This window comes from Camelus ferus, chromosome 14 (genome assembly GCF_009834535.1).
Source record: "Camelus ferus isolate YT-003-E chromosome 14, BCGSAC_Cfer_1.0, whole genome shotgun sequence".
Classification (NCBI taxonomy): domain Eukaryota; kingdom Metazoa; phylum Chordata; class Mammalia; order Artiodactyla; family Camelidae; genus Camelus; species Camelus ferus.
In genome coordinates, this window is record NC_045709.1 from 22,426,129 (window position 1) to 22,445,148 (window position 19,020).

The 19,020-nt window shown below is 50.8% G+C and overlaps 1 protein-coding gene across 6 annotated transcripts in view; it reads right to left on the reverse strand.

The window, feature by feature from the left end:
* The window catches only part of TNFRSF19 (TNF receptor superfamily member 19), a 68,505-nt gene that overhangs the window by 20,434 nt on the left and 29,051 nt on the right, over nt 1-19,020 (reverse strand). For all 6 annotated transcript variants that reach the window (XM_014552205.2, XM_032496445.1, XM_014552209.2 and 3 more), the window contains 2 exons: nt 13,619-13,797; nt 11,347-11,432 (listed from right to left, as the gene is read on the reverse strand). In XM_014552205.2, coding sequence (XP_014407691.2) covers nt 11,347-11,432; nt 13,619-13,797 — 265 coding nt within the window. The remainder of the gene's footprint in view (nt 1-11,346; nt 11,433-13,618; nt 13,798-19,020) is intronic.

Here is a 19,020-nt window from a genome sequence, read left to right on the forward strand (position 1 = left end):
CCACCTGCCAGGTGTGGAAGTGCTGAGCTGGGGCGTGGCCCTAGAGCGAGGCGGTGACGTGAGCCTCGTCCCGACCAGACCTGTCGCCCCCCAGGAGCGGAGTAACTGACACTCACCAGTCACTGTTGACTCTGTAGTCAACAAGGAGTGGTAAAGATGCCTCTTTTCCAATTTCTTTAAATTTGGCCTTGGAGCTTATTTATTGAATGACCTGAAGGGCTAGAGGTCAGAGGGGATCCGGAAGTCCAACCTCAACATGCAGAAGCACCCCGGGAAGGGAGAAACTCCAGGCAGGAACTCACTCCAGGGAGGCTGAAGGTCGCCGTGGCTGAGACCTGGTCTGTTACTTAAACTCCGTTTCTGTTCTTCTTAATCTTGCTCCCAGATTACTTGGCCTGAGATCTGCTCCCTACCATGACGGTGCAGGTCAAATACGATCATGCCCATCTCTGTGCGGAAAAGGACGCAGAGAGGACAGAGAAGGCCACTGTCACAACAGAGTGGCTGGCGGGGCAGGGAGGTGAACCTCAGGTCATCAGTGCCCACAGTGCCACCACGGGGTCCACTAAAGACTTTGACCACCCTGTGCCGGTCAGAGAAGAGTCTGTTATGCCAAGAGTGAGCTCATTACCTCAGATTTCTCTTTGGCACTTGGTGGATTCTAAGTATAACTGTTTGGTACTTTAATTACGATTAACACCATCATTAACACAAAAAAATGAGCCTCAAAACAGCAGCAGATTGTCTATACCATTTCCCTGCAGAGACAATGAATTTTTTCCTTGCTTTCAAGGATGTTTTTTTTCTTTTTTGTTATCCCACAGCCCTAGAAGGTCTTGCTGAGTTTACTTGACTGAAGAAACAACGAGGCTTTTAAACTTCTGCACCAAGAAACAGAGAAGACACCATAAAAGAAACACATCATTATGGCCTCCAACATCTGTGCTAAAGGACACACGAGCTCAAAATTGTTTGGCTTCAACTGAGATGGGGCTGCCATCTGGGAATCCAAACGAAGAGATGACTGCTTAACCCCTTGCGTGCCAGCCTCCACGTGGGGCTCCAGCCCCTGTGTCCCTGGAGCGAAGGCACGAGCTCCTCACTCCACCTCATCCTGGAAGAGGCAACGCCTGGCGAGGCAGGCTTTTGCCTGAGGACTCTGCATCCTCTCGTCTTCAGGCTCTGTTATTAGTCAAGTGAATAACGCTAACTTACCTCCCTGCAGGATGTGAAGAAGCCATCTTCTGTGAAATGACTCTAAGATGATGAAACTCAAGTTACTTCAGCCCATTAACTTCCAACTGAGAGAAAAAAATGGACCTGTGTCCTGCCCAGTGGAATATGGCTGGGTCTAGACTGGAGAGGAAATTTCTGGATGGAGACTGTGTTTCTGCTCTCTCCTACCCCAGCAGAACTGACTCTGCTGTTCATTTATTTGTAACTTGACAGCTGACAGAACTTTGGGAAAGAGCATGACTCTGGGTTAGGCCGGGAGGAGCGTGTATTTCTCAAGGTTTGGAATGTGAAGGAGATGCAGGAATTCAATCGAGGAGTCCAGCCTCTCTTAAAATTATTAGATCTTCATTTAGTACATGAAAAAAACCAGGACACAGACAAGTAACTTGTCTGAAAGTTAGGTGTTGGCGGGTAGAGCTCAGAGGTAAGAGCGCACGCTTAGCCTGCACCAGGTCCTGGGTTCCATCCCCAGCGCCTCTGTTAGATAAATAAATAAACCTAACTACCTCCCCCACCACAAAAAAAAAAAAAAAAAAAAAAAAAAGGAGAGAAAGAAAGTGAGGTGTTAGAACCAGAACGCAAGCCCCCTTTATAATGAAGATTCAATGAGCTTATCCACGAAAAACATCAAGCAGATGTTGGTCTGCCTTAGTCCTGGGACAATCAAACAAGGCAGTTAGGTGAGCGGGTCCCTCCAGTGCTAATGAGTGTTAGAAGTTAGACAGAGGTCTCCCTGACTTGCTGCTCAGATCTTCATGTGTCCCAGAGCCTAAAATAACAGAAAACACTCGTGACGCAGTACAATCTCATGATACGATGGAAAACTGGAGGTCACCTCTTCCAAATTTCTGTTTTGCCCAAGTTTAGGAAAAACTCAACCAAATGTTATTCTTCTGGAATTTTCTTTCACATCACAGAGCAGGCAGACTGTAACAAATATTATTATATTATTACTATAACTAATAATTAAGTAAATTAAATGCGTTAATTTAGTTAGTTAGGCTAATCACTAACTCTTGAGAGAAGGGTGGAAAGCCTGCTCTTCCAAGTGCAGAAGGACATGCGTCGTGTCAACCAGACCTGTTGTATCTAACTGGTCCCCCTGCCGCTTTAAGGGGGAGGGTGGGGGGAGGTAATTACGTTCTTTACTCATTTAATGGAGGCACTGAGGACGGAGCCCAGGACCCGGCTCGCTAAGCACGCGCTCCACCCCTGGGCTGCACCCTCCCCCGGGAAGGGTCTTTTCAAAATGTGAAGTCAGCTCACGTCACTCCTAAGTTAACACTTCCCCTCACCCTCAGAGTAAAGAGTGGGGTCCTCACAGCCTGGGCCCTACTTGGTCTACACCCTCCCCCGAGGCCTCCACCCACTCCCTGGGCTCCTGCCTCTGCCACGGCCAGCTCCGTCCTCCTGCGCGTCAGGGCCCTGTCCTGGGGTCCCCTTGCTTAGGCCTTCCCTGGCCACCTTATTTCAAACAGTACCCCTACTCTGAGGCCGTACGAGGCCGACGCCTCGAGGACGGGGATCTCAGTCTGTTTCACCACGGGGCCCGCAGCGCCTGCACCAGCGCTCAGACAGGAGTCAGTGTATCTGTCCGTGAACAAGAGTACTGACTGGCCTGCAGGTCAGGCACAACGTCAGAGACGTGTCTTTGTGCCCTCAGATATCTGAGCTAGCCTCAGGCCCTTAGAACGGATCCCTGCCAGGCTTCCTGAGGGAATCAGACAACACAGAGAATTTTAAAATCGATCTCTCTCACTTTAAGGAAAAGCAGGCCTCCCAGGACCCTGCAGAGCTTTCTAGGAAAGACTGATTTTCAATGTACATTTTAGTTTGATGCTGAAGGTTTTGCAGAAAATCACTAACAGACAGAATTCAACATTCCACACCATAACCCTTTGGTCTCTGCATAGAAAATGAAATGTGGACAGAGAACAGTGACAGGTGCCCAGGTGAAGTTTTTCAAATGCAAGAGAAGCAAAGGATATCCAGGACAGTGGGAAGTGGTGGGGGAGAGCCCGAGGACACTCCAGGTGCCGCTGGAGAGGGCACCCCTGCGGGAGAGGACAGAGATGGTCCGCAGCTTCCCGGGAGATGCTGACGCAGGTGCGCACACTGACCTGGAGGCGGGGGGCCCTCACACACCGCCTCCGGGGAGCAACGGCCCTGCGGCGCCAGAGGGAATCACTGCTAAGCTCAGACCCTGCGTGCTCCCACTGCAGGGTTGGCAGAACCCGTGAGATGGCTTGTCCCCACGCTTGTTTATCTTCAGCATGTCTCAGGTACACACACAAATCACTGTTCCATTTGTAAAAGTCCACAAGGTAATGAAACAGGCCTGCCGGATTTTATATTTCTTTTTAAATAAACTGTACTTAATCTAACATTCATTTAATTTAGTGATGGCCTCCAACAACCCACAACCTGTTTCTTCATGAGTAAATATTTAAACCAGCTCATTGACTTTAAATGTCTAAAAGAGACTGAAGATAAAGGCCAAGAAGTTAGATTTCTAGCCACCTGGGTAATGATCAACTGCTCCCGTTCCCGGAGGACCAGATCAAAGTTTCCCGCGCCTCCAGCTCAGAGCATCTCCAGGCCCGACGGGAACACGGTCAGCGAACCAGTGAAGGCATTTAAACCGCCCTTTCCTCTATTTCTCTTGGTTCAGCACAAAGTGAATGGCTTACAAATATTTGGCAATTTTATCCCGGGGGAACAGAATGCATGTAGAAGCACATGACTTTCAGAAACATTTTTCTCTTAAGAATTTTTGGTTTTCATAATGTTAATAAAACCAGGGCTAAGGAAAGATAAACCTTTGAAATAGCTAAATAATCATTCGGAGCAGCCGCACTTATCCCTGAGAGTGGCCAAGCCGTCAAAACCACCCAGCTATTTTCTCCAACATCCTCAGGCAAGTTTGGTATTTTCAGAAAATGGTTGTTTACCTCCACAAGTAAATCCACTTAAAAAAGGATGAACCATTTTTCGATAGAGATCATTTGAAATAAATTACAGCAGCTTTCCCTTTTCTTAAAAAGAATGTCAACAAGTGAGATGGGGTCACCCCTGCCCCACCCCTTCTGGGTCCAGAATAAAAATGCGAACTGTAACCACGGTGCTGAGTGGTATCAGAAGACCCCAGGGGTCAGTCGTCCCTCAGGGTGGGGGTAGGTCCACCAGCCTTGCACTGAATGGCACAAAATCACGGAGTCCTTGGTGGTCTGTGGTGTCCTGACCCCTCCCTGCTGGACGCAGGCTGCCACTGCTTGCTGCTCCCCCCATCTCCCCCGGCCCTCCCACCACCAGCTGGGCTGGAAGACTAACGTCCACAAAGAAGCATCAGTGGATCCCCCGGGGGGCCCATAAGGCATCCTCCGGGCAGAGAGCATTCGTGTGGGGACCCTCCCGGGAGCCCTGGCCATTTCTGTCTCCGTGGTTTCCACATCAGCCTTCCATGACCGCTATTTTAGACTGTTTCTCAACAAAGTAAGGAAAGCACATCATACTGAGGAAGAGAAAGGGAGGAAAAGCAGGGAACTCTGGTGAGTGGAAGGAAGAGCAGAGAACAGGTCCCTAAACCAGCAGACGAAGCAGCGAGCAGCAGAGGGCGTCGGCTGCCGGTGGGGCAGGGGCTCTATGATCAGCGCCCACCAGCCCCTGCCCTCCCTGCCCTCCCTTGCCCTCCTGTCCCTGAAGCTTCTGCTTCGCAGGAAGGGGCCAGATCTTGAAGAAGCTGCCCTTCTCTCTGCTTGGGAGGCACGGGGTAGCCCCTCTGTCCTCAAACAGCCCGGGGCAGCTGTTTCCTCTTCCCCGCCCGACACTTGCTCCCTCAACGTCCTCGGTAAACTGAACCCTTAATTAGCACAGAGTGGCTTTGTGGGCCCATCCTGCAAAGACTCCAGTGAGGACTCTGGGAAGTCAGGCCACTAAGCAGGAGCAGAACTCTGCTGCAGAAACAGAAAATAGACACAGGCACACCACGCGCCGTCTCCAAAGCAGACGGACGGACTTTTGGATTCCAAGCCTCTCCTCTGTACCCCCTTCTCTGTCACTCGCTCTGATCAGACTCAGTGTTTAAGGGCCCACGGTGAGCGGTCCCGGGCACTGGGACGATGGTGGGAACTGGCTTCTGAACCTCAGGAGTGCAGGTGAGACACTCAGAATTCACCACAAGGAACTTCAACACCCACACAGGCACTGATTTCCAAACACTCCCCATTTACTTCCTTTTAAATTTGTTTTCTTTAAAACAGGGGTTTACCTGGCACCCTTACTTTAAAACAATTTCGCATTGCAGGTGGAGAGACAAAAATATCAGTGCCTTTGGGCACATGAACACCCTGCGGGCACCCACCCACTGACACCCCTGTGGGACGGCTCCTGCACAGGGGTGTGAACAGAGCACTGCGACCGGGGCAGCCCTGCGGCCCAGCGGGAGCCCTAAACCCACGGGGCACCTCGCTCGGTAATGCCGTTAGACTGCCGCATGGGGTAGCGTGTGAAACACATTCACGTCTCAAGTGGAGAAAGGACACCAAATCACATGTACGGCATAATATACCCATTTTAAAAAACCCAGTAGCACAGATAGAAAAAAAGACTAAAAAGGAAACCTTGAGAATGCTGTAGTTTTGCTCTGTAAGCTCTCGTGCTGGAAAGGTTTTGTTTACAAAGCTCTCCCCTCCTTTTTTCTACTAAATTAAAAATATCATCTTCAGTGAGCAAACAATTCTTTTAAACGTTTATTTTGAAATGACTGTTATTCATTATTCACAAGATGGCCTGCGTTTCCTTTGGAAAACAATCAATCTTTAATAGCTCAATGCATTACTTACTGGCGCAGAGACCTGCGGTTTTCTGAGCGCATTAAGCCGTGTAAATTCCTGAATGCGCTGCAGGTCAGCACAGCTCCTGCCTTTCCTTCTCCCCCTTGGGGCGACTTATCTGATCTCTTATCTCTTCGGAATCACCTGGCTTGTTTTACCAAGCCCCCAAGAACAAAGCAAACATCTAGGTTAAACACCCTACAATAAAACCGCTTTGAATTTTTTCAAAACCATCTGTTCCAAACACAGCATTTGTTCCAAATTAAGTCAACATTGCTGAAAGAAATCACACAAAATCTGCATCTCTTATCAAGCCCAGGGCAGGATAGACCTCTTCTAAAATTTCTCATATATTTTTCTCTATTTTTCCTCATGCTCCAGAAGAATGCACCTTGCTGGGAGGTGACGTTACCATGAGGGGCAAAGCCTGAAGCAGGAATTTCTACGTAAAGGGTGCCTTTTTATTTATCTGCAGTTTACAGACGTCAACCAGTCATCCTCCCGACTCAGTGCTGTGGGTGCACTAATCAATTCTGTTCACACGTCCATCACTATTGTGGGGGAGGCGAGCTTAAGGCTCGTGCTGGGTGGGCAGCGGGCGAGAGCCCTTGGGTGCTGGGACAGAGGAAGGTGGCCAGCCTGAGCAGGGTCTTTGCAGCCTGGTGTTCTGGCCACTCGAGTCACCAAAACATCTACTGCAACCCCTTTCCAAGTAACCTTCACTGCTCACCCACCAGTGCAGGAGGACGCCCAGCAAGTCAACATCCAAGCCTACTGCACCCGAGCTCCTCCCGGGTGGGCCAGCTCCCAGCCCCGCAAACAGCGGGGCCCCAGGGGACGCAGGCAGGTGCGGCCATCATTTGGAAAAAGGCAGGCATGTTTCCTAACACATCTCCATTCAGTTCTACCTAAACCCGCCAACGTGGGCATGACTGTCCCCATTTTCCAAGGAACAAGCAGAGGTTCGAAGTGGTGAGGTGCCTGAAGGGATACCATCCATACAAGGCCGAGCCTGGACGTGAACCCAGACTTCCAGCAGCAGGTCCCATGTGGTGTCCCCCCTCACTCCTCTGGTCTGAGAGATGCCAGGGTTCTGAGGACTTCTAAAGACTGGGCCAATAATAAATAGTCATGGAGGAGAGAAACGTCCTTCCAGTTTTTAAAATCACCTTACAAGGAATACAGGTGTGCCTGACAAAGAGAGGGATTCATATTCAGGTGTTCTTTACTACAAACCTAGCAGCAGAGAGCGGACCTAGTATCTGACAGCTGACGTCTCCCCACCCGTTACGCTGTGCCCTTTCCTGTCGAGGGGGGCAGGTACCCACACTCGCTGCTGATCTTTGGACCACTGCCTCTGCTGAACACCACGCCCCTGGGCAGCCACTTGGAACTTTTCAAGACAGCAACTCCTCCCAAACCGGGAGATGAGACCTGAGCATCCAGGGTGCCCTGCACGGTAGGAGGAACGAGGGAGGGGGCTGAGAGCTTGGAGACCCTGCCCACGCCGGATGCTGCAGAGAACACTACAGACCCCTGACTGTTTCGTACGTACAACAGCCTGAAGCCGGTGGGGGCCGCCCCAGTCTACAGAGGTGACACCTAGCCCCCCAGGAGTTCAGTCACCTGCCAGTTACCCCAGCCAAGACAAGGATGGACCTGGGTGGCCCTCTGGAGAGCGGACAGAAGTGTAGGACGTTTTCAATCTTGCGTTTTCTGTTTGCCTGGAATCTCAGGAAGCAAACCTCTGGTTTGTTTCAGGCATTATCTAAATACGAGACAGCGTACTACGTTCATTACAATTACCCTGGTGTTGGTAACGCAGACAGTCGCCCTTTTAAAGACTCGTCTGCGTCTGCTCTAGGCTGCACATTTCGGGTACAGCTCACGTGTGTCTCGGGGCAGCTTCAGAGGCGGCCTGAGCCGCCCCCGCGGCGGATGCCCCCACGGTGCCAGGGGAGAAGCGAGTAAGGCCCCCCTGCAGCCACAGCCCGGTGGGGCCTCGGGGCCCGCTCTTCTCTAACGGCCCCCGTCCTCTCTGCAACGAGGCCCTCCAGCACCCGTGCGGGCCCAGCCTCGCCTGCCGCCCTTCTGTTCTCTCGTGTGAGACGGTCAGCCCCTCAGCTCGCTCCTTCCCTCCAGCCTGCACGTGAGCAGATGTTCTCTCATCTAAAACCAAAGCCAAACAGAATGTGTCCCGCCCGCACATGCCCCGCGCCATCTCCGTCTGGACAGAGTCCTCTGAGAGCACCTCCACTCCTCCTCTCGCTCTCCCTGCCCATTTCGCAGTCGTCTAACTCCCAGGGCCATTACTCACTAAAACCGTCCTCAGAGACCTCGCGGGGCTCCATCCCAGGGTGCTTCCAGGCTCAGCAGACTGGACCCGCACAGCCGCCCGGGGCTGCAGGATGCTCAGCTCCCCGCTGCCTCCTTCCCAGGCTCCCCCTCCCCTGGCGGGTCCTCTCCATCCTGCTCAGAAGTCCCGGGTGGGAGAGCCTCCCTCTGGCTCCTGTGTCATCATCCATCACCAGTTCCTAGAGCTATGGATCCCCCCGGCGAGGACGGATCAGTCACAACGTGCGCCAGGCGTGTGGTGTCTGAACAGCGGTTCAGAGGAGGGACCTGACAGCTCCCCACCACGCTGCGTGCTCGGTGAAGGACAGGACTGGGTCGCCCTGTGCCCCTCAGTGTGCCGCACGCCCAGTGGGCACCAGACATTTGCTCAGCAGGGAAGTGTGCCTCCCAAGACGATGCTATTTCCCTGGACCAATCAGATTCTCCCCTTCAGGAGCCTGAACAGCAGCCCACAGAGTGTGGGGGGAAACCAGGGGACGTAAGCCGGTCCTGCAGGCTGAGAAAGCAGCTGTGGGAGCCTCCAGCTGCGGGGGCCACAGCCCCCAGACTCCAGGGCCGCCTGGGGTCCAGCCTCTCACTACGAGGTGTGTCCCTGAAACAAGCCCCAGCACTCCAGGTAGCCTGTGTGGCACCACCATCTTCAAGCCTAGTGGCCAAACAACACAGGAACTCCTCCGGGGAATCACTGCAGAAGCATTTCTCCGCGGATGAGTGGAAAAGCTCAAAGCAGAAGAAATGAAAACATAAGGCGCCTTACATAATTTCCCCCAAAGACTTCAAGATCTCTTTTGAGGAGATTAGTTGCGTTCTGGAATTATTCCCAAGAACTGTGCCAAAGGCAGCAAACCTTCCTTTAGAGAGATAAGGATTAAGGCTCACTGAAGACCACCAGACTGTGGTTTCATAGTTCAAAAGGCTATTAGCTGTGCATGCTGCATTTCTGACTCTGAAAAATAATTTTTTTCCTTTGCTTTCTAAAAAGTTTCCTATAAGGAGAAATACATCTATACATATAAATTACACTTGCCTGTTTTCTTTTCAAATTGTAACTTACTCAGGGCTTTACAAGACATTAAAAGTTAAATGTGAAATCTATGCTTAAAGGCTAATTTATGATGCCCAAACTTAGCCAGATCCCCAAAGGCAAAAATTCCAATGCCTCAGACTTATGACTAGATTACATTAAATTTAAACCCAATAAATTAAAGGAAAAAAAAAACCCAGTACTTTCCAACTCTACACTGGGCAATACTGATCTCTTTACTAAATCTTTTTATGGTGGTTTGGGATGAAGAGCATATTCTTTGCTTTCTGGATAAAATGATGGCTGAGCTGACCCACGGGCAAGGCCGGGTTGCCGCCATGTTTTAATTGGCAAGAAGACGTGTCCTTTGATGGGCTGTATTGCAAAGAGAGGCTTTCAGTATCTCCTCTATGTCAGAGTTTTAGTTTTTGTTAAATGATGAACATTAAAGCTAGCAATACAAGAAGAATTCAACATGGAGTGGATCACGTCAGCCAACAGAGGACAGACTGGACAGCTGGGTTCTTCTCAGAAGACAGTAGGGAGTGATGGGAAGGACACGGTATCTGGAGCCAGACAGACCTGGGGTTGAGTACTGTCTCTGCCAAGTACCAGCCAACAACGGAAAGTTACCAGCCCCCTGGAAGTGCCGTCCTCACTGACGAATGTGACTGATGCTGGGACACTGAGAAAATTAATGCAAATTGTGACCAGTACACAGCAGGCATTCAATATGGCAATGAATTGTTTGGCAAACATTGACCTATTATAAAGACTCAGGTCAAGGTACACTTCTATAAAAGTTAGAGTCTTCCATTCTTTCTGCCTTTCCATCACTTCAGACGCAGAAAGTGATGCATTTTGGTAAAGGGCATAATTATGTGGGCTGCAAAATTCCATGACACTCTTGGAAACCAACGTACCATGTGACCTTGTCAAGTAACGAGATAACTTTCAGTTAATTTAGAGGGGCTTCTGTCCCCCAGAGAAGCAAGAGGAGAGATTCCATGCACGGAAATGCTATCAAAGCAACCCCCAGGTGAACATCTGCGTCACTCACGCTCCCCCGGAAGGCGAGAGTTACGTATGCAGAGCGCGCGCCCTCCCCGGCCTCCCTCCTGGACTGCGCTGTCCCCACAGCTCAGGAGAGCCCTGCTCAGCAGACAAGCCCGAGCACACCTGGCTCCTCTCCTGGCCCCCCGCTCCTGGGTTTCCAGCGGCCAGATCTGGGCTCAGAATGAAGAAGCCAGAGAAGCCGCCGTTTCCTGTTCAAAATCAAGGCAGGCTGATAATTTGTAACAAATACCTCTTCTATCTAAGGAAAAAGTATGGTCAGAACATTCAACTAATGTTCATACAAAGAGGAAAAGGCACAATTTTCTCTTTACCAACATGTGATGGGTTTTCTCATTATGTATTTGTTAAATGAGAAAAACGAAGGAGCGGACGAAATGAACTGGGGTCCCACTGAATGACGCACTAATTAGGCAGGTGGTTCCCGAGAGGGACGTCCCTGGAGATGCAGAGGCGCCACCCCACGTCAGCGTCTGGGGACCACAGACGGGAACACACGGATGTGTGCACAAAGACGTTATGCATTAGGCTCTGGACCCCCTAGTTAATTGGAGTGGCCTGAGTTATAATCGAGAATGAAAAATAGAGGTTTGAATGGAACACGGCAGCAGCAAAATGTCTGTATTTCACCCCGAGATTCAATCAATGGACACAGTTTGCTGACTGCGACACACAACAAAGGGGCTTTATGTCCTGCTGGGCGGCCGACAAAAGAGTGCTCGCTGTCAGCCCCTCAGCAGAGGGAGGCTCTGTTCCTTTCGCAACTGAAGGAAGGTTTTCAACAGAGGCCCAGAGCCCCCGTGCTGCCGGCCCAGTGTCACTCACAGTGCGGCTCGTAAGGGGGCGGGGGGTCCCCGCAAGGCACACACTCCACGTCCTGAAAACCGACGAGCATTGTCTTCCTATAAAACCTAGAAGAGAAGGAAAGTAGCCCTTGTTAGCTTTTTCATCAGAGCTCGCAGCTGCAGCAAACACATCTATGTCATAAATCACCGGCAGTCTCCATCACTGGTCCTGTTGGTAAAACCAAGATTCTCAAAGGCCTAAATGAAACAGCGTCTCAGACACATCCTTAGAGAGCTCCAAGCACACAGCAAACACCTAAGGATGTAACTCTACATGTAGCTTGAGGAGCCTCCATAGTGTTTTCCAGAGTGGCTGCACCAGTTCACATTCCCACCGACAGTGCACGAGGTTCCGATTTCTCCACACCCTCACTGACACCTGCTATTGTCTGCCTTCTGGTTATAGCCATCCTGGTGGGTTTGAGGTATGTGGTTTTTTTGTTTTTGTTTTTGTTTTTGTTTTTGCATTTCCCTGATTTCTAGTGACTTTGAGCATCTTTTTCTGTGCTTACTGGCCATTTGTGTATTTTCTTTGGAGAAATGTCCATTCAAACCCATATTTTAATTGGGTTATCTGTCCTTTTGTTATTGAGTTGTCAGAGCTCTTTATATATTGTAGATAAGACAGTCCCTTTTCACACACATGATTTACGAATAGTTCCTCTAATTCTGGGGGTTGTCTTTTCACTTTCTTGATAGTATCCTTTGAAGCACAAAAGACTTTAATTTTGATGACATCCAGTAGAGCTATTTTTTCTTTGGTTGCCTGTGCTGTTGGTGTAAGACCACTACTTTTTGCATCTGTGCAGGTGCTAAGTCTGTGCATAGGGAAAGGCTTGAATCTCTAGGTTCTTCCCTGCCCTGTTTCTGCCCTTCAGGCCCAGAGTGTTACCTGCCCTCTGGCCTCAATAAAGTCACAGAACTAGCACCGGGCCATATGGTCAAAGCCCTGACCCTGTGGGCATGTGCTGGCCGAGGACAGTGAGGCTCTCTGTCTGCAGTGACGTCAAGCCTGGATTCTGGTGGCAGTGTCCTGGTCGTGGCTCCAAGCTGCACTGCAGACTGGCTGTGTAATCTTGCCTGAATAACCTTCAACAATGAGCAGGCTGACTTTCTTCATTTTCTAAACACGGTGAACATGGTGGAAGGGTGTAGCTCAGGGGTGGAGCACGTGCCTCGTATGCACGAGGTCCTGGACGTGACTAGCATCTCCAATCCCTCCAGTAAATAAACAAATAAACTTAACTACCTCTGTCCCCCAACACACACACACCAAATCTTAATAAAGAAAAATAACACGGTGAACACTGCAGAAAATAATTCACGTAAAATGCTCGCCTGTTTTATCTGGGAAGTCTGCCCGGGGGTCGCCTAGAAGCACTTAAAACTTTAAAATTCCTCCTCCTGAGCTTGGTCTCTCCACCTGGCCCAGGAGGGGTCCCCTTTCTGTCCACGGCCTGGGTCCACTTTCCCTGTGGACAGTTAGGGTGTCCACTGTCACCCCCACCCCCGCCTCTGCCCCTGCTCTCCGTCTCCTGAGCTGCCTGGGCCTCGCTGGAGCTTCGGAAATGCCCAGGTCGTGCCCCCTCAGGGCCTGCGTCCACTGAGATCTCACCATTTCAGTATCGCCCACCCTGATGACCCACTTTAATCCTGCAACTGCCTCCCCTGCGTCCCTGGGGGCTCCCCCTCCCCCAGCTGCTGTGGACGCTCTTTCCCCAGAGCAATCCTCCCTTCTACCTTCCTGCACAACTTACTTCTCATCACTAACCATGAGCGTCTTCTTCAAATTTCACCAAGTCAGAAGCTGCACGTGGGTGGGGATCCTTGTCGCCTTCCCTAAAGCCATGCCCTCCTGCCGCTCCACCAGCACATGCTGAGTGACCGGGTGGCCATGTGTGTGTTTACCGGATTACCACTGAGGACAGGCCATCTTCGGGTGACCACAGACCACCTGTGCCTCCTCCTTTGTGAACTGACTGTTTATTCTTTTGTCCCTTGGCCCACATTTCTTACTGATCTGCAGGGCCTCTGCAGAGCCTGGTGACACCCAGCCTGGGTCGGCGTGCTCACCCATTTCACCCTCAGCATGCCGTCTCGGCGCACGGCGCACAGGATGTGCGGAGAACAGAAAAGCCAGGAGCCCTTGGCCAGTGTGTCCAGGTTCAGATCAGTCGTATTCAGGGGAGGGAACCAGAGAGATGCCTGTTCAGAATCATGAAACAGTCACGCAGAAGGAGCGGGCCACGTACCCGGGCAGGCAGTCCCCGCAGACGGCGTCCGCTGTGGCGGAGCAGTTGGCCTTCTGGAGGCGGCTCAGCAGCGCGCAGTCCAGACACGGCTTGCACTGCTGAAAGCCCCAGTCCTCCTTGAACCGGAGCGGCCGGCAGCTCGCGCACCGAGCGTCCTCCCCGAAGCCGAAGCCACACTCCTGCGGGGATGGATGGGCCAGAGAAAGCTGTTCAGACACTGGGAGCACGGGCGGGGGACCAGGAGGTACAGCGAAGACCTGGGCTAACAGTCACACAGAGGCAGCTCTTTGAGCAAGTTCAAAGGTGTCTCCCGCTGCTAATAATCTCTCTTTCGGCCAGAAGGATCCTTAGTCACCAGCTTGACTCAAGCAGCATTTGAGTAAGAAAGCCCCCCCCCCCCCGCAACCCCAGGATCGTGGCCAGATTCAGGCACAGTTACTGCGCTTCCTCCTATAACTCAGTCGGTCGTGTGAATGTTCAGAAACAGAAGTCAGGGACGCACTCGCTGACTCACTTATCAAGGCAGAAAATAAGAATCTGAAAAGTATTTGAACCCACGGACGGCCACTTCGAAACGTCACAAGCCTACAAGCCTAGAAATGTGCCCCGTGGACAGATCACATATACATACGACACCCGCTCAGCGGTTTACTCTTGTCTGAGAGTAGGAAGAGGCTTCCACAGTGCTTACGAGGGCACCGAACTCCTGTCTGGGTAAAACTAAAGGTCTCAAGATTCTCTGGATTTGGGCATCAGAGCACAGCACTGCTCTCCAAGGGCGGGCAACACGCGTGACTTTCTGACCCACATGTGATCATTTCCACCAGTTCTGGCACAAAATAAATCATAGCACATCATGTAATGTAGTTATAGTGCAGCCACAAACAGAATGATATAAAAAAGTGTTCATGATCGTTTAAAAAATAAGTTATCATACAGAATTAAAAATATGTTCCTTTTTCTTCTTTTTTTTAATGGAGGCACTGGGGATGGAACCCAGGACCTGGCGCGTGCCAAGCACACGCTGCCTCTGAGCTCTACCCACCCCCCCGTTTCTTACAAAAACATTAATACTCGGTACTAACACTCATCAGGTGCTTATTCTACACCGCGACCTCACTAATTCACACGCCCATCCCTCCCATCTCATGCTGGGAGCACGGAGCTTCACAGAAGGCAGGCACCTTGTCCAGAGCGGCACTGCTACCGAGGACCTGGATTTGAACCTGAACGGTTTGCTTCCAGGGTCAGATGTCACGCTGCTACACTGTGGGTCTCTCGGGCACTTTACCTGACACACGCACAGAAGGATGTCTGAGAGACGGCGCGTCAGACGGTGACACGCTTATCTTTACTGCGTGATGGCTTCTACAGAGCCCGGGCCGTCAAGAAAAAGCAGACAGCAGCTCAAGGGCTGCAGGCGGAGCAGCACGGAGCGCGTGCGGGACCAGAGCATGGACAGCCAGACGTGGGCGGTGGCCGGAGGGCTCCCACCCGCAGCCGGCTTCCTCCTCTGTGACCCACAGGCGCCAGAGGGCAGACCCACCAGTTCAAAATTCCCGCTTCTCTATAAAGTGTACATATTTAACTTCTTCATCCATATGTATACACAAAGTCACCTGAACAGTACTTATGGGCTAGAAACTAAATCCAAACCAACACAACAGACAGCAGCCCCCGTACTCCAGACACCAGCGGGCCAGCAAGGATGAGTCACAGCGCCTGAATCCAGACCTTCTACTGGTGGCTGGCTCATGGCGGGGAAGCCGACCCTGCCCCGCCCACCTGCCATCTCTCCGCCTGTCTTTCAGATGTGCATCTTGAAGGGGCACAGCAAAGAGCAGGGGAGAAAAGCTGAAGTACAAACTCACAACTTAGAATTTCTTTTGAATTGTTAACAGGGATTATCTTTTGCGGGGAGGCGGGCAGTGGAATGATGAGGCGTTTTCAGTTTTTATAATTCTGTAATGCTTTGACTTGCTCGAAAAAGCTTTTTGACTAATCAGGAAAACACCAAAGACACACATTCAGGGACAATTTCTTGAGACGAGACTTAGTCGCAGAGGGCAGGGAGTCACTGCTCTTCTGGGGGTTGTGCAGTGTGCCTCTGTGCTGGGACGAGTGCGTTCGCAGCTGAGAGCGCCGCGTGGGCATCCAAAGGCTTTCTTTAGGCACCAAAGGGAGTGTCCTTCCCAGTGTCCCGGGATCAAAGCGCGTGCGCGTGACCGCGGGGGTGGGGACCTCCCGGCTCACAGGCTCAGCGTCTCCACGTCAAAGGTTCACGCGGCAGCAATTTCAAAACCATGCTTTGATCCAGGCGGCCTGGACTGTAAGCATCTCACCCACAGGTTAACCCACAACACAGAGGGAAGGGTAAAGGGAGGGGGAGGAAGACAGGAAAACAAAGGCAAAGAGACAGGAGAAGAGAAAGGTCTACAAACTGGTGGCAAACGTCTGGAGTTTTGCTTTTCAAGCCAGGCTGATATGGGGGGAAAGTGTGTATTTTCCTACATGGGAGCCAAAGACACAGTGTTTGAGGGCCAACTCTGCCACTTGCCAGCTAAGCTATTTTGGGGCCTCTCTGACCCTCAGACTCTTCATCTGTGAGAAGGGATAACAGCGGCCCTACAGGGTTATTTAGAGGCATAAAGAGGAAAATATATAAAGCCTCTAAACTCTAAATCAAGCACAGGCAACCATCAAACACACGATACGAATGACTATGAGTATTTTGGACTCTACAGCCCAACAGACCAACTTTCCTGAGTCAAATAAAATAAAGCCACACTGGGCAAGAAAGGGATCTCAGACCCCGATTTTTTCCAGGTTACTTCAAACATCACTTTCTATCTAAAACATTTTTACTGAATTAGAATCTTCCTAAAATGAATCGTGACCACCTGCTCTTGGAAATGGGTACATAAACTATAATTTAACCTTTCTTGGTGGAATCCTGCCTTTATGTTTAACATAAAGAACTCAGCAGCCCTGCATCTGAGGGCAGTTTTGTGTTTGTAACGCCCCTGCTGAGCGATGGAGCGATGGGGGCGGGGGGCTTCCTCCCTCCTGCTGAGCATCATGGGGGGGGGGGTTGCTCCAATCACTCACTTCCTCTCTATTTTGACTCCTGACTGTATTCTAGAGTTTGTGTGTACACGGGGACCATTTTGACCCATGAGTTTTTGTCATACATCATTGGGTGTCATTTACACATCATTAGATTTTGCAGCATGGGGATTTCATGAACCATTTTTTTTTCTTTTGGTTCATTCCACACTGGACCAAATCGCGTATAGAAAGCAAGCAAAGCCAGGCTCCAGGCGCATCACAGCTCACCTTCGCTAACTGGATACTGACTTGCTCTTCCGCCTGGAGTTCGTATGTTTTGGGGCAGCAACAGTAATTGTGGGGGGCAGGTAGGTTTAGGTGAGGGGTTGAAATAAGACTGTCTCTGTGACTGTCGCACAACAGCACCCAGATTTGCAGAGCACACACCGCAGGACATGCTCGTATGGAGACTGACCATCTGGGGGAGTTTTACTTGAAATGTATTTTCTCTGAAGTGTTTGCCATTTAAAAGAGGTATGATTAGAAACACAGCCTGCGATTATTTTTAAACTTTTAAGGATACTATCATAGCCTGCAGTTCGTGATAGTCTCAGAAATGTATGAAGTGACCACTCTCCATGTTAAATTACCTAGACATCTTGAATTAACTAGTAATTCAGAGAAATTATTTGCAAGCAATGAAATGACTACATAGCGCCACAGCACCAGCCACTCTTAGAGCTCATTCGCCGTGTTTCTAAAGCATCATAAATGTAGAGATGCCGTAATTACTTGAAATCCAGGCTAATAAGTAAACAGCATATAAATATCAAATTACCCCCAACATAAATGTCTACTTTGATGTTTTTATTTCATTCAGTAAAATGAGGTGCTTAAGATGCCTTGAAATCTTCCCCACAAGTTCAACAAACAACTATCAGGAGAAACAGGAAGGAGACAAAATGACAGAGAGAGACAGAGACAGAGATAGAGACAGAGGGACAGACTCCACAACCCTGGCCCCACGGTAACCCCCTCTTCCTATCCTTGCCTCTAAATTCCCATCCCCCCAACACACAGGTAAACACTATTGCCAGGTTTGGGGAACCCTCCCAGAAATATCCTCCTCGTGTGTGTACGTGCACGTGTATGTATGTGTGTGTGCGTGTGCATGTGTGTGAACAACTGTTCTGCATCTAGTTTTTCGTTCTCCCCATCAGCGCTTCAGGGGAGGGCGGGCTGGCTGGCGTCAACCCAGGGGACGCATTTCCCATGCAGGGATGCCACCGCAGCACGACCCTCATCCCTGCACCCCACGTGCTGAGGCCGGGAGGGTAACCTTCACGTCCGGAGAACTGCGCTGGCGAGGGTCCCGGGATCTAACTGCATCTACGAAAATAATCTATCTTTTGTCTCTCCTCTCATTACTTTAGAGTAAAAGGGGGCGATTTCCTTAGGCACATTATTTTTGGCGGCAGGCTAGCTGACTACCCTTGGGAATAGAAGGAAAGGTGTGGCTGGGTCTCTGGAGAGTACTGAGGGGAACGGGGCAGGCTGGCCAGGCTGGCCACGCTTCGTCTGCGCCTTTGACAGCCCCTCTTTGACCAAACTACAGGCTTCTCTGAGCCTCTCTCTCAATTACGCCCTGTTCTCAGGCCTTGTCTTCAAGAGCCCAGGTGTCCAGGGATCCTGTCCAGTTGTAGCCAGAATCCCCCATCCTCAGTGTCTGCTTCTTCTCCATATCTGATCAACCCTCCTCACCCCGCCACCCCCAGGGGATGTCTGGTCCCGGGCCACCTTCAGCAAGAATCCTCTTCCATCTCTCCAGCCAGAACCCCTTCCTCGATGTCTCGTAGTTACCCCACCCCTGGGCTGTAGTCCCCACGTGTCCATGCTGGATTTGGAACTGAGCCCAGCTCTGTCCTGAGTGCCCTCCTTCTCTGGTGCAGAAGTTCTTGAACAGAACAGGGGACTTTTACTGCTTTAACCTCGGTCCTGCTCTGGCTCTCTGACACTTCCCAGGCTGTACCGAGTCCCGCCTCTCACCATTTCGTTAGAAGGACTGTGTGTGTGTGTGTGTGTGTGTGTGTGTGTGTGTGCGCGCGCGCGCTCATGTGGGAGGCTGAGGGGAGGGCAGAGAGAGTCGGTCACTGGCCTGGGCTTCTGAAGTAGACGCATGTTTTATTTTTATGGACACGGCCTGTCATTAACATCAATGGTAGATGTGAGTTTAGGCTTTAAAACGAAACTGTAGTCTTTGTTTTTGAAATCATGACCTGGTAGCTTACAGGGGTTCCTAGGACTTCCCCGAATCCCCAAGAAGGCCTTTTTATGAATGAACTTTGAGGTGGGAA